General features: G+C 44.2%; 1 protein-coding gene across 7 annotated transcripts in view; it reads left to right on the forward strand.

The window, feature by feature from the left end:
• Positions 1–21,334, forward strand: part of UPF3A (UPF3A regulator of nonsense mediated mRNA decay) — a 726,694-nt gene that overhangs the window by 270,258 nt on the left and 435,102 nt on the right. For all 7 annotated transcript variants that reach the window (XM_078657881.1, XM_078657879.1, XM_078657878.1 and 4 more), the window contains one exon: positions 20,460–20,570. In XM_078657881.1, the coding sequence (XP_078514007.1) occupies positions 20,460–20,570 (111 nt within the window). The remainder of the gene's footprint in view (positions 1–20,459; positions 20,571–21,334) is intronic.

The raw sequence follows: 21,334 nt of genomic DNA on the forward strand, positions 1-21,334 counted from the left end.
CCTCACTGACCCACTCGCCTCCCCATTGCCTGTCTGCTTATAACGAAAATACATTTCTATATATCATTCATATGAATGTTTCCTATGAGATTTTCTATGTGTCATGAGGATGCTTTGATTTGGAAATTCAGTTTCATGTGGTTATTTCCTTATTATGTTTTGCACTGTACACTATGTATGATTGTTTGAAATGTTGTTGGTTCACCCGTTCGTTCGCCTCGAAGGTTTGGAACTGATGTAGGCACGCCAATAAGGTCTACGTATGGCCCCGGTGACATCACTCGGAGTTGCGTGCGAAGCCGATGCATTGTACGCCCTCGTCGACGGGGTGATCTATGGAGAACTGTTTCTGTGTATTGCTGTGCATGGGGGAAATTCAAAAGCTGAAGAATCCACAGGCAGATACTGCAGCCACCAGAAAAAGTGTTACGGAAGGTAAGTAACTTGTTCAACTAAAGGAAAGGTTTTCCCTGTCAAAATGGTTATTGTGAAATGTAGGACTGCAGGTATAAATTGCCTGAATCCATGTTTCCTTGTCACGCCAGTGGATGGCGCAATAAGTGCAGCAGTCCAGATGTAAAATTTAATTTTCCATGCCACAAGTGTTGTTTCTACAATTTATACGCTGGCCTTTCAGGAGAGTAAAATATGCCAATCAGGGTGTATCCATTGTTTACATGTATAAAGGGTCAGAGCACATACAATGCTCAGTGAACTGCAGTGTCCCAGTGTGCAGGGCCTTAAAACCAGCAGTACAATTCAGCAAAAAATGGGGAAGACCGCGCAGAAAATGACATTTTCTCTTTTTGTGAGGCATTTTCCAAATGTGGTAAATGTCATTACCCCGGTGTGAAATATTTATCACAAGTAAATGCAGCAGTCATGCAAGAGAATTATTAAATGCACAAATCTTCATTTTTAATATTCATTTGCCAACTGTCTGCTCGGGTTTATACCAAAGAGTAAGAAGTGGGCACTGCATGGAAATTCACAAGGATCATTCTCCTGTTGGGTAAATGCTAAAGAGCTTTTGGTTGGTTGCGGACTGAAACATTCATGGCGCTGCTGTGTGACTCTGAGATCACAAACATTGATGACCACATTCTGTCGAAAGCCACTGTAGCTGGTAAGTGATACATAGATATTGATTTGGTATTCTGTCTGTAGACATGTCAAGGACGCAATTCTTTTAATGCATCTTAGTTGATTTGTTGCCAATGGATGGTTTGGTACTGTCTGTAACCTATCTTAGTCTATACATTGTTAAGATTGGGAAGCCAATAAAAAAATAATGATCTTCCGGTGTTTGCTCTTTGTATGTTTGTTATATTGGACAAACCTAGCCTAAAAGCATTAGAGTGTTGAGCATTGGCTCGTAACCTGTGGGTCTTTTCCTTCTCAATAATTTCAGGGTAGGAGGGTGTGGCCTAGTGGGTAATGGCGGCGGACTCGCTCATCTGCGCTCCTACTGTCCACACCGCCTTGGAGCTCAATTATCCTGTCTTTAGAATAGCTGTACCAACAAATTGAGGGGGGTGACCATCCTAGGAGCAACAAGAGACAAAACATACGCTGCTCAAGACACTGAAAAGTGGCGGCGGTCCACTCCGAGAGCTCCGAGCTGAGATTTCTGAGTGTCAAGCAAAATGGCACTGGAAGATGTCTCCTAGGTGCTCCAAAACAGTGGTGCGTCTGGTACCCGTTTGTCCACTGACATAAGGTGCGGAGGACGTGCTCCTGACCTGCTTGTATGAGGAATCATCTGGTGGGGCCTTGGACCAATGCCGGTGGCTGGCAGCTCTTTGAAAGACAGGTGAGGAAGGAGAGCCTGTGAGGGAAACAGCACATATTCCTGGAGAGGCACTTAAGTTACACTGCTCTTAGAGGGCTGGAGGGCCTTGCTGCATCCTCTCCTATCACTGATCGTGGGGCCACCTGGCCTACCGGACAAGAAGCGCCGGGCGAAGGACCAGAGCACCAAGGGAGTTCCCCATGAATGGTATTTTTGACAATCCCTAGTCGCCTTGTGCTGTCGTAGTGACTGTGGAAGCCAGCTTGCAGGCAGTGGGCCATTCAAGATAAGCCTGCTTTCACCTTGCCAAATGCGCTTTGGCTTGACTGCACATTGAACATAGGGACAACACCTTGGTATCCTGCTCCCCATCCCAAGAGCCGCTGAATGAAAGGGGCTACAGGTTTTGCATGATCCATTAGGGAACCTTCCCTAACGAACACCTCACAGAGGCGTTAAGGGCACATATCCCCTACGCCAAGGCTTGAACAGTGGAGTGTGTGACAGCTGCTTTGGACATTTGAGATACATGTGCGCAACACACATTATTGGACCTGCCTGTGATCCCAGTGTAAGCAATGTGTTGCACAACACTCTTGCTGATACCCGTACATGTGCAGAGCACGCAATTATGGTAAAACCTAAATGAACAAAGAACGAACTCCTGTACCTGACTTGTTGGGCATGGGCTGCATGGCAAAGACCCTGGTCTCTGGAGACGACCCATTAGCGACACACACCTCAGCGATCCTTGCTGCCATAAAAGATACAAAACAGACTTTGGAGGTGCAAATAGCTACTGTAGGCAGTGAGGTGGGTATTCTGCACACTGATCACAGGAAATTAGTGGATAGGACCCAGGAGGTAGAAACTAAACTGGACCAGATACACCCGACTGTACAGGATCTGGAGAAGCGATGTGGGCAGTTTGAGAAAGGAATATCCACCCTCACCGACCGTTTTGAGGATGGGGAGGGACTATTTAGAAGATACAATATACAACTGGCGGGGGTTCCAGAAGAGGCGGAATGGCTGAACGTGGAGCTGTTTGTGAAAGACAGGCTGGAAATTACAGTGCTACAAGGCCACCCCTCCTGGTTTTTCTCAGTTGAACGCACAAATAGAAGACCGACAAGGATCCTGGCGCCGGGACAATTCCCTCGACCAGTCATAGCTCGTTTGATGGACTCTAGAGATCGTGACAACATCCTTCAACTGTCCTGTAAACATGGCCCATGGCTGATGGAAGGGAAGGAAGTAAATATCTAACCTAATTACACATGATGGTCCAGAAACAGAGAGGAGCCTTTAAGCCAATAAAGAAAATGTTCCACCAACTAGGAATTAAATACGTCCTCATATTTCCTGCAAAACCTAGAGTGAAGTACAAAGACACAGTGTACTTCTTCTTCTCTGCACAGGAGGCAGGGCAATGTTTGGAGCATCAAGGACTATCAGCTGGACCAGAGGCTCCATCGGAGACTGGATCGGGTTGGCAACCTTGAAATCTAGGTGACAGCGAGTAGTAAACCGCAGATCCTCCCAAATACAAGCTCAGATAAAGCGGGGCCAAGAACGAGTGGTGGAGGCGATCAAAAAACATAAAGGTCTGTTGGATTTTACTAAATGGAGAGCAATAGCACCGGAGGGGAGGGGGAGTGAGTAGGGGTCCCTGGGTTCTAGCTCAGAGATTGATGGTGAAGGACTGCCGATGGTCACCCAATGACGTCTGAACTCATCCTCCTATGCTGTTGACTTTGAGAACTTTCAGTGCCCAAGGTTGTCAGGGGCCAGTGATGGTTGGACTGGGCTTCATCCTAGTACCAATGCTGACTTGATGATATGCTTCGGGGTGGCGCCGGGGGAGCAAGGATGATTAGCAGGTACCCAGAATGGATGAGGTAGTTTGTTTCATTCCAGTAGGCCTACGGACTTCTCTTACGCATGAACAGCATTTAAAAGTTTGTTTTTGAAATGTTACTTTTGATATGATTACACATGTACTGTTAATTGGGGGGGTGGTCATGTTATGGATCACTGCAAGTTAAGGTGGGGGATGTTATGGGGGCTTGTTGACACTGATACACATGCATGTCACACACCCCGGATATATGAAGGACAACATGCCCCCCTGGATCGTGGGGGAAGACCCATTGTATCCCTACCAGATGGCTAGGACACCGACTCAGGATTTAACATTAACACCATGAAATGTTAATGGGATTGGAAATAACGTAAAGAGAGGTCTGGTGACCAAAGACCTTAATAGGTATAAAGCTGATGTCAACTTCTTACAGGGAACTCATATGATGGACGCACAACACAACAGCTTGGGCAGAGGGAAATATAAGGTTGTGTTATATGCACAATACACCTCCGGGTCACGGAGGTGATAATTCTGATCTGAAAATCTATGACTTTTCACACACTTTAGACATGGTCAGACACTCTTGGATGCTATACTATTGTCCTACGTGAATGGGAAGGGAAGACTTTGCTACTTCACAGTGTATCTCTACCACCAGGCCTCCAATCTTTGATGCTCCAAAAGCTGGTACAGGTTCTGACAGGGCTCCCACTGGTCTTTACTTTAGTGGTGGGAGATTTTAATCTTGTCCAAACCCGCAGAAACTCTGTGGAGGTTTACAGAGGCGAAATTCTTAGCACATGGAATCTTGCACCACTCCTCATTGCAGGTGACCTTGAACACCACCAGATGGAGAGAGCCCCATGAGTGGAGATGGCTATGTGCAGATTGGCCAACAAGAAAGTAGTGAAGGCATTCTTCTGGGAAAACGTGGGAACGGTAACTAGTGCAAGTAGGTTTTGAGAAGCTTGTAAGGCCACGCTAAGGGGGGTTGATCATAGCAGGAGAAGTGGGTGACAGGAGGGTCTGTCGTATACACCTGGTGGAATTGGGACATGACATAGAACCTCTAGAGAGAGATCAGACTACTCTGCCAGCATCATATCTCTGGCTGATGCTGGAACGTACACGTACAGAGTACACAGAGGTGATGCGTCATGAGGTTATGCCTTTTTTTAGCCATGCTGACGCAAATATACGAAACTGGGGACAAAGCTCATATGCTGCTGGCATGGCTTGGAAACAGACAAAGAAGTCCATGCACTTCCAGGAGATCCAATCAATGACAGGGGAGACATTGAGGGGCAGCAGGGAATTTGCAGAGTCCTTAGCACACTACATATTAGATTCCCTATTTTGCTTACTGTCCTCGCCACCCAGGTCATTACAATCCTGAGGAGACCCTCAGATTAACAGGGTTGAAACGCCGTCAACACCAAAGGAAGGACAGTCTTTAGGCGAAGGCACCAAAAAATGCCTTGGTCGGTCCTTCTTTATTGTTTTAATAAGCATCAGATGTTATTTAAGATACAAATAACCCTATGAATTTGTTGTATTTGTCTAAGTCACTTCACTGTCACTTTTGAAACGCTGGTTATGGCCGTTTCCTGTTTCACCTGGGGTTGCTCATCACTATCTAAAAAAAACACCTCTTGTTGACAAATATGCGCAGCTGTGTGTATATTTATATATATATATATATTACCTACTGGCGGTCGCCAGTAGGTATATATAGTTAGGATTTTTTCTCTATGGGATTTTTGAAAATTCTATGTCTAATAACTTTGGCGTTTGTGGACGGAATTGGCTGAAATTTTCAGGAAAATGGCACATTTTGTTTCTGAGCAGCCCTTGAAAATTTGGGGGGGGTTCGTCAAGGGGGGCCGAGAAAAAAGGGGGGTCCCAAAACGTGTTTTTAACATTGAGTTTTCCATAGGGCGGTTGGCCTCACTTTTAGCCCGAACGGCTGAATGGATTTGCACGAAACTTGGCAAAATTGTAGGGACTGGTAGCCCGATGTGCCTTTGCTAGGTCTCAATATATGTGCTCCAGTGGATTTTGAGAAATTAACGTTCAAAAAAAGATATATATCTGTAACAGCGGACCGGGCAGCGCTCCGGTTCGCGGACTTTTCGCGGTACGGAGCTTTGTGAAGCGAAGCAGATTGGTTCTCCGGCGTCTGTGAACATTCCAAACAGTCCGTAGCGGCCGCCATCTTGTCTCTCGGTAGGATCGAGAGACAAGAGGAGGCCAAAGCGAAGGGGCAAATGACCATAAGGGGGCATAGTAGATCCTCGCTGACCCCCTAGGTTTGATGTGGAGGTTTTAAAAGGGTCCCGCGGGGCAAAAAAAAATAATAATAATAATAATCGAACGGCTGAATGGATTTGCACGAAACTTGGTAAAATATTAGGGACTGGTAGCCCGATGTGCCTTTGCTAGGTCTCAATATATGTGCTCCAGTGGATTTTGAGAAATTAACGTTCAAAAAAAGATATATATCTGTAACAGCGCTCCGCTTCGCGTAACGGAGGTTTGCGAAGCTGATTGGTTCTCCGGCGTCTGTAAACATTGCAAACAGTCTGTAGCGGCCGCCATCTTGTCTCTCGGTAGGATCGAGAGACAAGAGGAGGCCAAAGCGAAGGGGCAAATGACCATAAGGGGGCATAGTAGATCATCCTTGACATCTTAGGTTTGATGTGGAGGTTTTAAAAGGGCCCCGCGGGGCAAAAAAATAAAAAATAATAATAATCGAACGGCTGAATGGATTTGCACGAAACTTGGCAAAATTGTAGGGACTGGTAGCTCGATGTGCCTTTGCTAGGTCTCAATATATGTGCTTCAGTGGATTTTGAGAAATTAACGTTCAAAAACAAGATATATATCTGTAACAGCGCTCCGCTTCGCGGAGATAAAATTATATCTGTATTACCTAGCTGTTGCTAACACCAGTTAGCGACGGCTAGTAGGAGATAGCGACCATCTTGGGCCCCACTTTGCATGTGAGTGATATTTATCACTAATGACATGCAAAGTGGGCATGCCAAGATGTTAGCGACTGGAAACAGTCGCTAACATCGCTATCTCCTATTATCAACTTTTGGAAATATTCGCGATAAGCGCGAATATCTCCAAAAGCTAGCACCTGCCCTGAGCAGTTCTTAGCCATGTTATCCAATGGGAGGTGGATAACATGGCTAAGAGCATTAGCTCGGTAATGCATGAATATCGCTGAGTTTTCAGCGATATTAATGCATTGCGGTCGTTTTTTATCGTATTTGCGATAAACCTTGATAATAGCAAGGTTTATCTGCGATAATTTCTGACGATGCTTAGCGGTAAAAAAATCGTTGCTAAGCATCGTTAGGGATAAATATCGCTTAACTTTGGTAATATGCCCCAACGTCTGTTAACGTTCGATTCGAAGGAAATCAGGAAGTGTTGAAAAACATTGTCTGCGCCATCTTGTCTTTTTTCAAATGCCACACTTTTGTCGTGCACGGCAGTCATTTTAGATGCCTTGACCAGACCCACTCTGTGCACGCTGTCGATCCTTAGCATGGCTCCCCACCCTCGCAAGCATCTCCCCCAGGCAGTGGTCACCCCCGCTCTCTGTCTTATGCATGGGTAATAAACCTCCCCCCATCTGCGCTGCTCTTCCCTGAGAATCACACCCTGTGCCCGCCCGACACCTCCCTTTCGCCCTATTCACTACCGCACCCTCTGACACTCCTTTTCCTCTGTGTCCGATTGTCCAGGCCGGTGCTAGGGTATCAGCTAGCCCTGCAGATGTAGTTTATGGCCCCAGCTGTAAAGAATCACCCCTCTTCAAAGGAGGTATAGTAGATCAAGGCCCACACTCGATGAGATCCGTCACAGCAGACGCGTTCCTATTATCTGAAAACCATCCTGTATTGTGATTGGGGAGGGGACCGAGCCTGAAGCGGAAGATTCCAGGGATGACTCTTTGTACATCAAAGTTTTTACAATTATGTGTCACATTAAAAATATATAGCACTCCGACAAAGTAGTAAGATTATAAAACTTTAATAACTTATAAATATATACAAGAAAACAAAAACAGTAATAACATATAAACATTTTTAGGGAAAAACAACGAAGTAGCTGTCGGCTGTGCGAATAGTCCCAACGCAGCACAACGTCCAGATTTCTGGCGTGGGGCGTCGCGGGGGGTGGGTCATCAGTAGCAAACTGTTGTGCGAATAGTTCCAAGGCAGCAGAACGATGGCACCAAGGTGATGTCCAGTAAGTTGCCGCACTGGTTTTGGTATCCTACAATGCTGCTCCGAATAACGGCGTGGGGCGCCCCGGGGGAGGCGGCGTGAACGGGCCTCTCCAGGTGGAGTCTCATCTGTTGTAGTGGGGCGCCCCTTTACCGTTTCAGTTGCCATTCCGTCCGTTTTTGGTCCACTGTGTCAAAAGCCGCAATTCAGCTGAGTTGCGCCCACTCTTGCGGTGCAGCGATAGGCGGCTGTCACAGGACTCTCAAAATGGCGGCAGGCTGTTTCCTTTTTGGGCCTGGTCCACTGAAATGGCCCTGGGACACCTTGGAAATCGGACGCTTGTCTGCTAGGTCTTGGACCCCATTCTCGAAAGCGTCCCCTCCGCCTTGAGGATTCATCAAAAGTTTTGGGGGCCCCCGACTCCTGTAGGCTTCTGGTGGGGAGCGGCTGCCATGATTGCTCGCGGAATGACCACGACGGAGCTACGAGATGGTGGTGCTCTCATGCTGACGCCAGCTTCAGTCTGAAACATCCAGAAACAAGGTGGGGCTTTCATCGTTTGGGAAAAAAAAAAGTTTTCATCCAATGAAAAGTGTTGTTTTTAGGTCATATGATCAAGCCTTCCATCATTAGGAAACCAAAAGTAAAATGAACCAATGAAAAGTTTTATAAACAAGTCACATGACCTGTTATGCGGCATAGGGTATAAAATGCGGAGAAAATACGTTGGCACGTGAGGCGGCGTCAGTAGCGGACCGATGTGCGAATAGGCCGAAGGCAACACAACGCGCCAAGATCCGGATGGCACCGAGGTGGTGTCCAGCAAGTTGCAGCACTGGTGTGGCCATCCTACAATGCTGAAAGTCGGCGTGGGGCGCCCCGTTGGCCTGTGAGTTTGCGTCAGTAGCGGACCGATGTGCGAATAGGCCGAAGGCAGCACAACGTGCCAAGATCCGGATGGCACCAAGGTGGTGTCTAGTAAGTTGCCGCACTGGTGTGGCCATCCTACAATGTTGAAAGTCGGCGTGGGGCGCCCCGTTGGCCTGTGAGATGGCGTCAGTAGCGGACCGATGTGCGAATGGGGCCAAAGGCAGCGCAACAATATTTTCGGAATAGAAGACACCACAAGGCGCTGAGATGCCAAGATCCGGATGGCACCGAGGTGGTGTCTAGCAAGTTGTGGCACTGGTGTGGCCATCCTACAATGGTAAAAGTCGGCGTGGGGCGCCCTGTTGGCCTGTGAGATGGTGTCAGTACCGGACTGATGTGCGAATGGGGCCAAAGGCAGCGCAACAATATTTTCTGAGTGACACCACAAGGCGCTGAGATGCCAAGATCCGGATGGCACCGAGGTGATGTCTAGGAAGTTGCTGTACTGGTGTGGCCATCCTACAATGGTAAAAGTCGGAGTGGGGCGCCCTGTTGGCCTGTGAGATGGTGTCAGTTGCGGACCGATGTGCGAATGGGGCCAAAGGCAGCGCAACAATATTTTCTGTATGGAAGATACCACTAGGCGTTGAGATGCCAAGATCCGGATGGCACCGAGGTGATGTCTAGCAAGTTGCTGTACTGGTGTGGTCATCCTACAATGCTGAAACTCGGCGTGGGGCGCCCCATTAGCCTGTGAGATGGCGTCAGTAGCGGACCGATGTGTGAATAGGCCGGAACCAGCACAAGGCGCCAAGATCCGGATGTCACCGTGGTGGTTTCATAGTTGAGAGGCACTTCATCTGCAGTGGGGCGCCGAGATCCGGATGGCACCGAGGTGATGTCTAGCAAGTTGCTGTACTGGTGTGGTCATCCTACAATGCTGAAACTCGGCGTGGGGCGCCCCATTAGTCTGTGAGATGGCGTCAGTAGCGGACCGATGTGCGAATAGGCCGAAGGCAGCACAACGCGCCAAGATCCGGATGTCACCGTGGTGGTTTCATAGTTGAGAGGCACTTCATCTGCAGTGGGGCGCCGAGATCCGGATGGCACCGAGGTGATGTCTAGCAAGTTGCTGTACTGGTGTGGTCATCCTACAATGCTGAAACTCGGCGTGTGGCGCCCCATTAGCCTGTGAGATGGCGTCAGTAGCGGACCGATGTGCGAATGGGGCCAAAGGCAGCGCAACAATTTTTTTGGAATAGAAGAGACCACAAGGCGCTGAGATTCGGTTAGCACCGAGGTGGTGTCTAGCAAGCTATGCAGCTGAGTTGCGTGCGCACTTGCGGCGAATAGGTCGAAGGCAGCATAACAATGTTTTCTGAATAGAAGACACCACAAGGCGTTGAGATTCGGTTACCACCGAGGTGATGTCTAGCAAGTTGCCGCACTGGTGTGGCCATCCTACAATACTGCTCCGAATAACGGCGTGGGGTGCCCGAAGGGGGGGGGGAGGCGGCGTGAACGGGCCTTCCTAGGTGGAGGCTCGTCTGCTGTAGCGGGGCGCCCCTTTACCGTTTCAGTTGCCATTCAGCTGAGTTTCGGCTGCTCTTGATGCTACAGCGACAGGCGGCTGCAACAGGACTCTCAAAATGGCGGCCTGTTCTTTGGATTTGGGCCTGGTCCACTAAAATGGCCCTGGGACACCTTAGAACTCGGACGCTCGATTTTTTTTTCCTTTCCTGTACATGCAAAAAAAGGTAAATGCCCGGTACGTTACACGCTTCATCTGCCACGATGAACTCTCCAGAGGAACCGAAAAAAAATATAGTTATGGTAACTATACCATGCATCGTCATATGGAGAGGTGGCACCAATTAATTATAGTGCTGCATAAAAGAGAGATTTGGAGGAGAACCCCTGACCTGCTAGTACATTCATCAAAGAAGTGGCACTGACAGCATCAGAGGCAAGGGAAACGGTCCCAAATATTTAGAAGAACTTTGGAAAGATTAAAATGACATGTTTAGATTGTGGCAAATTAATTTCATGTGGACAGATGAGTGTTACTCTAATAAATACAGCATATGAACATCATCATAGTCGATGGTTGGTAGAGACATTTTGACTATATCCTGGACCTGCCCGTCCTCGCCCAAAATGGCGCCGGAATAAATGGGACTCGTAACTCCTTGTTGTGTACTGGTTGCAGAACCTTGAAATCACGAGATACGTATGCAGTTTTGAAGCACATGGCGGGCGGGGACGAGAATTGATTGAATATTTCGACATCCCTATTGATATTAAGTTCTGATGTGTTATTGATTACTGTACTATTGAAAGTTCGAATTAACGTCACCCATGGTACTTGCCCGCAAATGTATATCTAGATAATTTTATTGTAACTGGCCCTGTCGTATTTTAATTATAAAATGTACGTCCACCGATTCCGTAACTGTTAGACACCTTAGTTCTTGCAACCTAATGGCCCGCCCGTTACGTTCCTCTACAGTGTAAATGTCTACTCATCATATACGATTACAGTTTGCTCCGTGGCCGGCCCACGTGGTTATAGGCTCGTATTTGTATAATGAAATTTTCACAATAAAGGTTTTTAAAAGAAAACATGGTAGTAGTATATACATTGGTAAAGTTTTTAATAATAGTCACTGTTTTAGAATCATTAAAAGGCAAGTGAAATAAAGCAGACCAATTACATGAAGGGTAAAAGGTATAATACGAAGGAACGCAGTAAAGATAAATGGTCAAGGGCTGTTGTGTTTTCTATTCCTGCAACATAAAGTGATCGATAAGAATCTCATATTCAGGCGTATCGGCGACTAAGACAGCAGGTCGACCCTCTTTTGCTCAACGGCTCCGTCATGGGACGAAGAAACGGTCTTTTTCTCGAAAAAAGAATATATTTTACTTGCAGGACAGTTGTAAATTTTCCGGGAAAGTACATTAGCCTGGAACATTATAACATATATTTAAGAAAAAATAATGTTCGGAAGTAATAAAAAGCGTAATTTTTAGGTCATATGACCAAGCCTTTCATCATTAGAATAAGAAAAGTAAAATGAACCAATGAAAAGTTTTATTAACAAGTCACATGACTTGTTATGCTTACGTTACGCGCTGCGCGCCCCGGATGACTTCCGGATGCGCTAACGCGGCGCGTCATATGACGCATTACGCGACAACGCAGGTCCAGAATATAGTCAAAATGTCTCCACCAACCAGCGGTCGGAACACAACCCCTTTCAGCAGGCTAAATAGTTCAGTTAAATGACAACAGAAGGGACAGGCAACAAGAACCATTAGTCAAAGAGGGGAGGGCTAGTTCTTCTCTACCGGGTTACATTGGGGCGCTACCGGAACTGATCGAATTGGTAGTCTACAGTGTTTCTGGATGTTTCAGACTGAAGCTGGGGTTAGCATGAGAGCAGCACCATTTCGTAGCTCCGTCGTGGCCATTCCGCAACCAATCATGGCAGCCGCTCTTTATCGTTATTTTGGGCGGGGTGGGTGGCGGAGCCGAGCTGTTTTGCAGCCATCATTGTGTGGAGTTCAGTTCATTTCACTAGTTTTGTATTTGTCATGAGGGGTTGTTCCTAATGTTTCTATTTTAGCGAGGTCAAAAAGAGATCCCATTAGTGGCCTACTGATTTTGCTCGATTCCTTTTCTTTTTTTTTTACACGATTTTTCGTTATCTGCAAAGACTAAACAGAGTATTGCGACTCTGTGTTTGTTTGTAAATAGAGAATGAACCAAAGAGAACCAATTCTAAAACAGTAAATACTTGGATAACAATCAATCAAATGGAGAGAGAAGCAGGCACGACGTATTACAACGGGGGCAAAGGCCTGCGTTAACTACCCTTCACTATGTGCAAAGAGAGAGTACTCCTAATAGAAATGAGGGGGGGGGCACCATTCAAAGCAGATCAGTGTGCATAAACACGAAAATGTTTTCACTTACCACGTACTTGACATTCGACAGCTTATGATATTTGCTATTAAAAAACCATTGAAATTCACTGAAAAAACCATAGGTTATAGACCATATATAGTTAGGAATTAGCATTTACAAAACCTTGAAAATTCACTGAAAAAACCATAGGTTATAGACCATATATAGTTAGGAATTAGCATTTAAAAAACCTTATTTTACTCACACAAAACCATTGAAATTCCATATATAGTTAGTTGCACTAACTATATATCGCACACCCGCAATCCACTGCTGATGATGTCACATATTACATCATTCATGACATGGTCAGTGACATCACTGATGACATCACTGATGACATCTCAAATGACATCACTGATGACATCACTGATGACATCTCATTTGACATCAATGACCACATCACTGATGATATCATTCATGTGACAATACAATGCATCTCCTCACATTTTAATATAACCTCTGTTTCACCCAGTGTTAAATACAGAGTATAATTTTTGAAACCATTGACACACCAATACTAGTTACTACATATGTACTCACTGATTCCTACGTCTACACACACATTCACTCATTCACCCATACAATCATTCATACATACAATCACTCATCTTTACAACACTATCATATGCACTCATACACCTATACAGACACTCACACTCTGCCACTCATCCATGGAGTTACTCACACACCTAGTCAGTCCTGTAAAGAATCAATCACACTTCCATTTTCTTGTCTATACAGTTAAACATAGAGCACCTTACATTTTCAAACATATACTAACACATACTTACCTTGTTATACAATCATTGATATAAGTACACATTGATCTGCACAGAGTCACACACCTCCCAGCCAGCCACACACACACTCAGTCTCCCATACAAATACTTGGACAATCAATCAGTAACCCATATAGTTAATCATATAGCTACTGATCAACACATGTAGCAGTTTACAGAACAACAGACATAATGATGCACAAATTAAGACACTTTAGTCACTAACCCATGCACTCAGTGAGACACATTTAATCACTCTCTCATACATTCAGTCATGCACCTACTAAATCCTTTGTCCAGACACTTATACTTCCACTCATTCTTCAATATGTAAGACACATTTTAACTTTACAGAAACATACAGTCACTGGATGTTGTCATCAGTGATGTCATCAGTGATGTCATTTGAGATGTCATCAGTGATGTCACTGACCATGTCATGAATGATGTAATATGTGACATCATCAGCAGTGGATTGCGGGTGTGCGATATATAGTTAGTGCAACTAACTATATATGGAATTTCAATGGTTTTGTGTGAGTAAAATAAGGTTTTTTAAATGCTAATTCCTAACTATATATGGTCTATAACCTATGTTTTTTTCAGTGAATATATATATATATATATATATATATATATATATATATATATATATATATATATATATACATATATATATATATATATATATATATATATATATATATATATATATATATATATATTCACTGAAAAAACCATAGGTTATAGACCATATATAGTTAGGAATTAGCATTTACAAAACCTTATTTTACTCACACAAAACCATTGAAATTCCATATATAGTTAGTTGCACTAACTATATATCGCACACCCGCAATCCACTGCTGATGATGTCACATATATATATATATACATTCACTGAAAAAACCATAGGTTATAGACCATATATAGTTAGGAATTAGCATTTACAAAACCTTATTTTACTCACACAAAACCATTGAAATTCGCATATATAGTTAGTTGCACTAACTATATATCGCGCACCCGCAATCCACTGCTGATCATGTCACATATTACATCATTCATGACATGGTCATTGACATCACTGATGACATCTCAAATGACATCACTGATGACATCTCAAATGACATCACTGATGACATCTCAAATGACATCACTGATGACATCACTGATGACATCTCATCTGACATTACTGATCACATCACTGATGACATCTCATTTGACATTACTGATCACATCACTGTTGACATCATTCATGTGATAATACGATGAACCTCTTCAGACTCTAATATAACCTTAAATACACTCAGTGTAAACAGACACTCACAGACTGTCACTCATCCATGGATTTACTCACACACCTAGTCAGTCATGCAAATAATCAATCACACCTCCATTTCCTCAACTATACAGTTATACACACTTTACTTATTCAAACATATACTAACACATATTTACTCTCTTATACAATCCCTGATACAAGTTCACAATGATCCATACAGCCACTCACACATTCACTGGCTCTTATGCACAGTTATTTATATATGTCAACTCTCACATGTACTGTGTTTTACATATGTACTTACTTTGACATGTAGCACTGAGATATCCATTCACTCACCAATACACTCATGCACACAGTCAACCGCCCATACAGCTGTTTCCACATGCACTTTTGAACCCATACATCTAGTGAATCAACTGCTCACACATCTATGCACAGAGTCATACACCTCCCAGCCACCCACACACTCACTCAGTCTCCCATAAAAATACTTGGGCAACCAATCAATAACCCATATAGTTACTCATATAGCTACTGATCAACACATGCAGCAGTTTACAGAACAACAGACATAATGATGCACAAATTAAGACAGTTTAGTCACTAACCCATGCACTCAGTGAGACACTTTTAATCACTCACTCATACAGTCAGTCATGCACCTACTAAATCCTTCATCCAGACACTTATACATCCACTCATTCTTCAATATGTTAGACATATTTTAACTTTACAGACACATACAGTCACTGGATGTTGTCATCAGTGATGTCATTTGAGATGTCATCAGTGATGTCATCAGTGATGTCACTGACCATGTCATGAATGATGTAATATGTGACATGATCAGCAGTGGATTGCGGGTGCGCGATATATAGTTAGTGCAACTAACTATATATGCGCATTTCAATGGTTTTGTGTGAGTAAAATGAGGTTTTGTAAAGGCTAATTCCTAACTATATATGGTCTATAACCTATGGTTTTTTCAGTGAATTTCAATGGTTTTTTAATAGCAAATATCAAAAGCTGTAAAATGTATTCTTCTTTTAAAGGAAAAATATATTTTATATGTATTTAATATAATTTTTTATGTATTTAAATTTTTTGCGGGAACGAATTTATCAACTATCATGCTGAAGAAGAGTGTGGGGAAAAAAAACAAAGAGGAGGACTAAGAGGAAAGAACAATCAGTTCAAAAATACAATTGCTTTAAAGCATGAAGTACTTTTCCACACATTTACATTTAAATAACCCATATTAGAACATACAAAATATCTACAGAGGAGACGGTGTACATTGAATTTTAGACTCTTCATTGGTACCTACATGTTGATACTTACATCACCCACACAACACAACAGCTCTATTCAGAGCTTCCCTACCTCAAAGCACTCTAAAATATTATTTTACTATTTCCCTTGGTTTTCCCCTTGTTACGCTTTCCGGAACGCTACCCGGTGCGCGGACCGGGCGCTAACCGTGCGAAAATTTGAATTTTTTTTATATATATGGGCCTCCTCAGCCACCCTCAGAAAACCTAGGGGGTCAGGATATTTCTCCCGTGCCCCCTTATACCCATTCCCAACATTGTTTATCCTCCATCTTGTGACTAAATTCGTCCGAAACACAAGATGGCGGACTCCCGTTACGCCACCGGTGAGCTACCCGGTTCGCGTACCGGGTAGCGCTTCCACCGCGAAAAATCGAAAAAAAAATGTATTTTATTTTTTTGCCCCGCGGGGCCCTTTAACTCCTTGGATGCTAAGGCATTTCCCCTGCTGCGCTGGGGGTATCCTAAATCCAATACATTCATGACGAGCTGGGCTCGTCATCAGTGTAGCAGGAGGCTACTGCATGACGAGCCCAGCTCGTCATGAGCGTGGAAGGAGTTAATAGCCCCCACATCAATCCTAGGGGGTCAGGAGGGGTCTACCTTGCCCCCTTTCATTCATTTCCCCCTTCGTTTATTTCCACCTCTTGTCTCTCGATCCTACCGAGAGACAAGATGGCGGCCGCTCCGGACTGTTTAGAATGTTGACAGTCACCGGAGAGCCAATCCGCTTCTCCTCGCGAAGTTCCGTTACGCGTCTGGTACGCGAACCGGGGCGCTAACCGGGACGCTGTCACAGATATATATATTTTTTTGAACGTTAATTTCTCAAAATCCACTGGAGTACATATCTTGAGACCTAGCAAAGGCACATCGGGCAAACAGTCTCTACAATTTTGCCAAGTTTTGTGGAAATCCATTCAGCCGTTCGAGTTAAAAGTGAGTCCAACCACCCTATGGAAAACTCAATGTTAAAAACACGTTTTGGGACCCCCCTTTTTTCTCAGCCCCCGCTTGCCGAACCCCCCCCCAAACTTTTTAGGGGACGCTCAGAAACAAAATGTGCCATTTTCCTGAAAATTTCAGCCAATTCCGTCCATCAACGCCAAAGTTATTCAACATAGAATTTTCAGAAATCCCTATTCAAAAAAATCCTAACTATATATACCTACTGGCGACCGCCAGTAGGTAATATATATACTGATATTTTGTGCAATAACAAAATAATAAATAACTAATTTCGGCTGAACTAGGTGCTCTGAAAACTTGGATCAGACTACAGAATTGTTAAGAAACTCCTAAACTTTGTAACAGATGAATACTGTTTTATTTTTTAACCTTTTTCCTCGATATATTTCCACATGGAAACTTTCTGTGACAAAAAGAAGATTGTTCCTATAATTTACTTCCATGTGAATACCTGTTGGAAGCTAATACTTAAATACTGAGTTCACAGGGACATATGTGTTGCTCTTGTTCTTTACAAATATAAATTTAGCACACTACATGGCCGCCTTCTATGAGCTGAGGATAGAGGCATCGGTTAAGGAGATTATGGACTGTTTACGAGACCGCCCAGTGCGAGCTTTGAATAGGGAACAGCGTGAGTCTCTGGAGTCCGACCTCACTGAATCTGAGATTACTGCTGTACTTGCTCAACTGCAGACTGAGAAAGCCCCTGGCCCCAATGGACTGCCTGCATATTTTTTCTGCAGAATGGCTAGAGGAGTGACCAAGCCACTGTTGCTGATGTTTCGGGAGGCTTTGAGCGTGATATTTATCAACTGACCATGGTATGGCGACATATGTCCTCCTGCCCAAGGCCAGACGACCTAGGCATAAGTGTGACCCATACAGGCCGTTATCGCTACTAAACGCAGATGTAAAGATACTTGCAAAGGGGAAGACCAACAGGTTTCACGTGGTAATATTGGACATGGAACGGGCGGTCAGACTGGCTTCATGCCTTATCACTCAACCAAATTAAACTAACAACACCTCCAAAATAATATGGAAACAACCAGGCGTGGAAGAGAGTCCCTGGGCTATCATATCTCTAGTGCAAATAAAGCATTTGATTCAGTGGAATTGCAATTTGTGTTTTTGCTCCTCAAGAGAATGGGGTTTGGACCACACTACATTAAATGGATCAAATTACTATACGTTCAACATGTAGGAGTTAACAGATTCCTTTCGTAGGAGTCTTCCATTGGCAAGGATACGCGCCAGGGCTGCCTTCTCTCGCCAATGCCATTTGCCCTGGAGTTCGAACCTTTGGCAGCACTGGTACGAGTTGATGCCAGGATTTGGAGTTCGATGGGAGGCTCGGGGTTGGAAGAGCAAATCTCATTGTATGCAGATGACATACTAATGTACCTGACTCGCACAGATGACTCCTTGACCCGGATTCGGGAAATATTCTGTATCTTTGGGTAAATCTCTGGATTTGAGAGAAATTTCACCTTTTCCCAATGAAGGGTTGGAAGCAATGCGCCCAGCTGCTACTACCCCTACGAGTAGAGCCCCACGGGTTAAAATATCTTGGTATCTGGATTACCAGAAATGCAGAGTCATACGTGCAAGCGAACCTTGACCTGCTGATCTAAAAAGTAAAGAAGGATGTGAAACACTGGTCCATGCTGCCTTCATCTTTATTGGGCATAGCATGTTTAAAATGATTGCACTACCTCTGCGGCGGTATGTTTTGCAGAATACCTGATATACGTTCCTGGGAGCCTTTTTTACCCGGGAGAACTTTTTATTGAGGATGGGCGAAGAGCGCGCTCGGATTGAAAGCAGACCCTACAATGCTCTAAATTTGATGGTGGTATTGCGCTTCCCAACATTAGGAAATATTACGAGGCCACACTGGTTTGCGTGCTAAATAACTGGGTCTACATGGATACAGACGACATGGCGATCAGGGTGGACAGATGGGCGATGGCAACTGTTGCATGCATGTCTTTTATGGAGGCAGGCTACACAACAGGACTTGCCCGGCAACAAGTGTGGTTCTAGTAGTTTGGAGGTAATTGCTCAGAGAAATGAAGTGGGAAACAAGGCTCACTCCCAGGACGCAACTGTGGAAAAGCACACGGATACCGTAGGTGACCACATTGCAAGGTTTTTAAGGTTTGGGCAGAATATGAATAACCACATTGGGGGATGTGTGGGAAGCTAATGGTGTCCTTCGCTGTGAATATCTGCAGAAAGAATACCAGATGCTGCCCACTCAATGGGTAAAATATAGGCAGTTAAGACATGCACTCACACACAGCATTGCTAAGGATGAAGAGACCCAGGAAGAGTTTCTGTTAGAGAGTAGGCTGTTAGATGGATTGATCAAACGTAAATTGATCTCCCTGGCGCATGTCACACTGGTATGAAACAACCAGGGGGCACTTGCACACCTCAAAGACTGCTGTGAGCTGGACATTGATGAAATGGAAGTTGAGGATCGGCAAGATGCCCTAGGCTTCTTGCTGAGGGAGCAATCAAGGCCAGCTTTAGGCTAATCCAACTGAAACTTATACAAAGAAAATACTACACTAGGACATTATTGTGTAAGATTGGGAAGGCGAGGGATGCCTTGTGCCTCGTGAAATGCGGTACAGAAGGCACATTTATCCACACCCAGTGACACTGCCAGCACATACGCTACTTCTAGGAATGTGTTACCAGATTCCTGGAGGGAGTGGTAGGGGACACTACATAGGTGACATCTAGATTGGCCCTACTGGTATATGGCAACCCTCGGACCTCACCAAATATCAAAAATTACTGGTGAACCTAGGTTGTTTAGTTGGCAAGCGGGATATTACCCAGAAGTGGGGCTGTGAGACTACCCTTCTTTCAGGCAGTGGAAGGAAGGGATGGACCACTGCAAAATCATAGAACATGAGGCATACAAGAGTAGAGGTTGCAAGAAGATGTTTGAGAAGGTCTTGGGCATGTGGGACTTGGAGATGTAGGTCCAGCTGGTATGCAATAGGAATTATGAATGAAGTTGTGGCATAGGTGGATGGGATGGTGTGACAATGGGTGGGATGAGGAAACATTGAAATTGGCATATACTGATGAAATGATAACTTGTAAATGGGTCAGTGTAATGTTCAAATGTCGTTATTGTTCTAGACAAATGCAAATAAGATTATTTTTTTTTTAAATAATAATTTCAGAGTATATTTTGTGGTCTTGGCCATGTCTAAGACTTTGAACCTTTTAACTGTTTATTCCCTTACAGCAGTTTCCTGAAATATTTGGATACATTATATAACAGTTTTAGTACTAATTAATTTTATGTTTTTCTTTGTAGATCCAGAATATAAAACCTTTTTAGAAAATTATTGCGCAGATAACGAGAAAGTCAACGCCAATCCTGAGACTATGCTGGGAGAAATAGAAGCCAAAACAAAAGATTTTATTGGTCTGTTTTATTTTACTTACTACTCCTAATATACATTGGGTTTGTTGGCAGGTCGTGCATTTATTTGCAAACTATCAATTTGTCTGAATTGTTGCAGTTTTGGCATGTCTGCCAACTACTAAAGAGAATCTTTGTATGTCCCAACCAATTAAAATGTTGTTTATTAATAGGCTCTACAGCGGCGTTCTGAAAAACAGTGCCATGCATTAGGTTCTCTTTCTTTAACTAAATGCTATGGGTAAATGATAAATTCCGCCCTGCCGGCGGATGTCGCAGAGTTTTGCCCACTCCGCATTAGTCTTGTAACACGGAGTTCCGGCAAAACTCCACCAACCACCGCAGGATTTTTTCACGCGCAGCTCGCCAACTCTAAGTTGGCGAGCAGGAATTGGTGTCCCCTAGTGCAATTTTCAGGTACTAGGATGGCACCCAGCGACATTTTCTCAGCGCAGAAGGTGCAAGCAGTCATGACTGTACGTTGTGAGAAAGCTGCTGCTTGAGTAGGAAATCTGCTCAAGCAGCAGTAAAGAAACAGAATCTTGCAGAGGTTTTATGTAACGTCACGAGTTCCACCCACCCCTACTAAATACTTGATTTTCTCCCTGGTCTGCCTGTTTCCAGCCTCAACAAACATTATGTTTATTGTTGAAATATTTAGCTAAAACTTTCTCAGATAACAAAGTTTACATCACCACTTTTCCAATATTAGCATAAAGCCTGACAATATTAAATCAACTCTGTTCTTCAAAAACCTAATGCTGACC

This window comes from Lissotriton helveticus, chromosome 8 (assembly GCF_964261635.1).
Source record: "Lissotriton helveticus chromosome 8, aLisHel1.1, whole genome shotgun sequence".
Classification (NCBI taxonomy): Eukaryota; Metazoa; Chordata; class Amphibia; order Caudata; family Salamandridae; genus Lissotriton; species Lissotriton helveticus.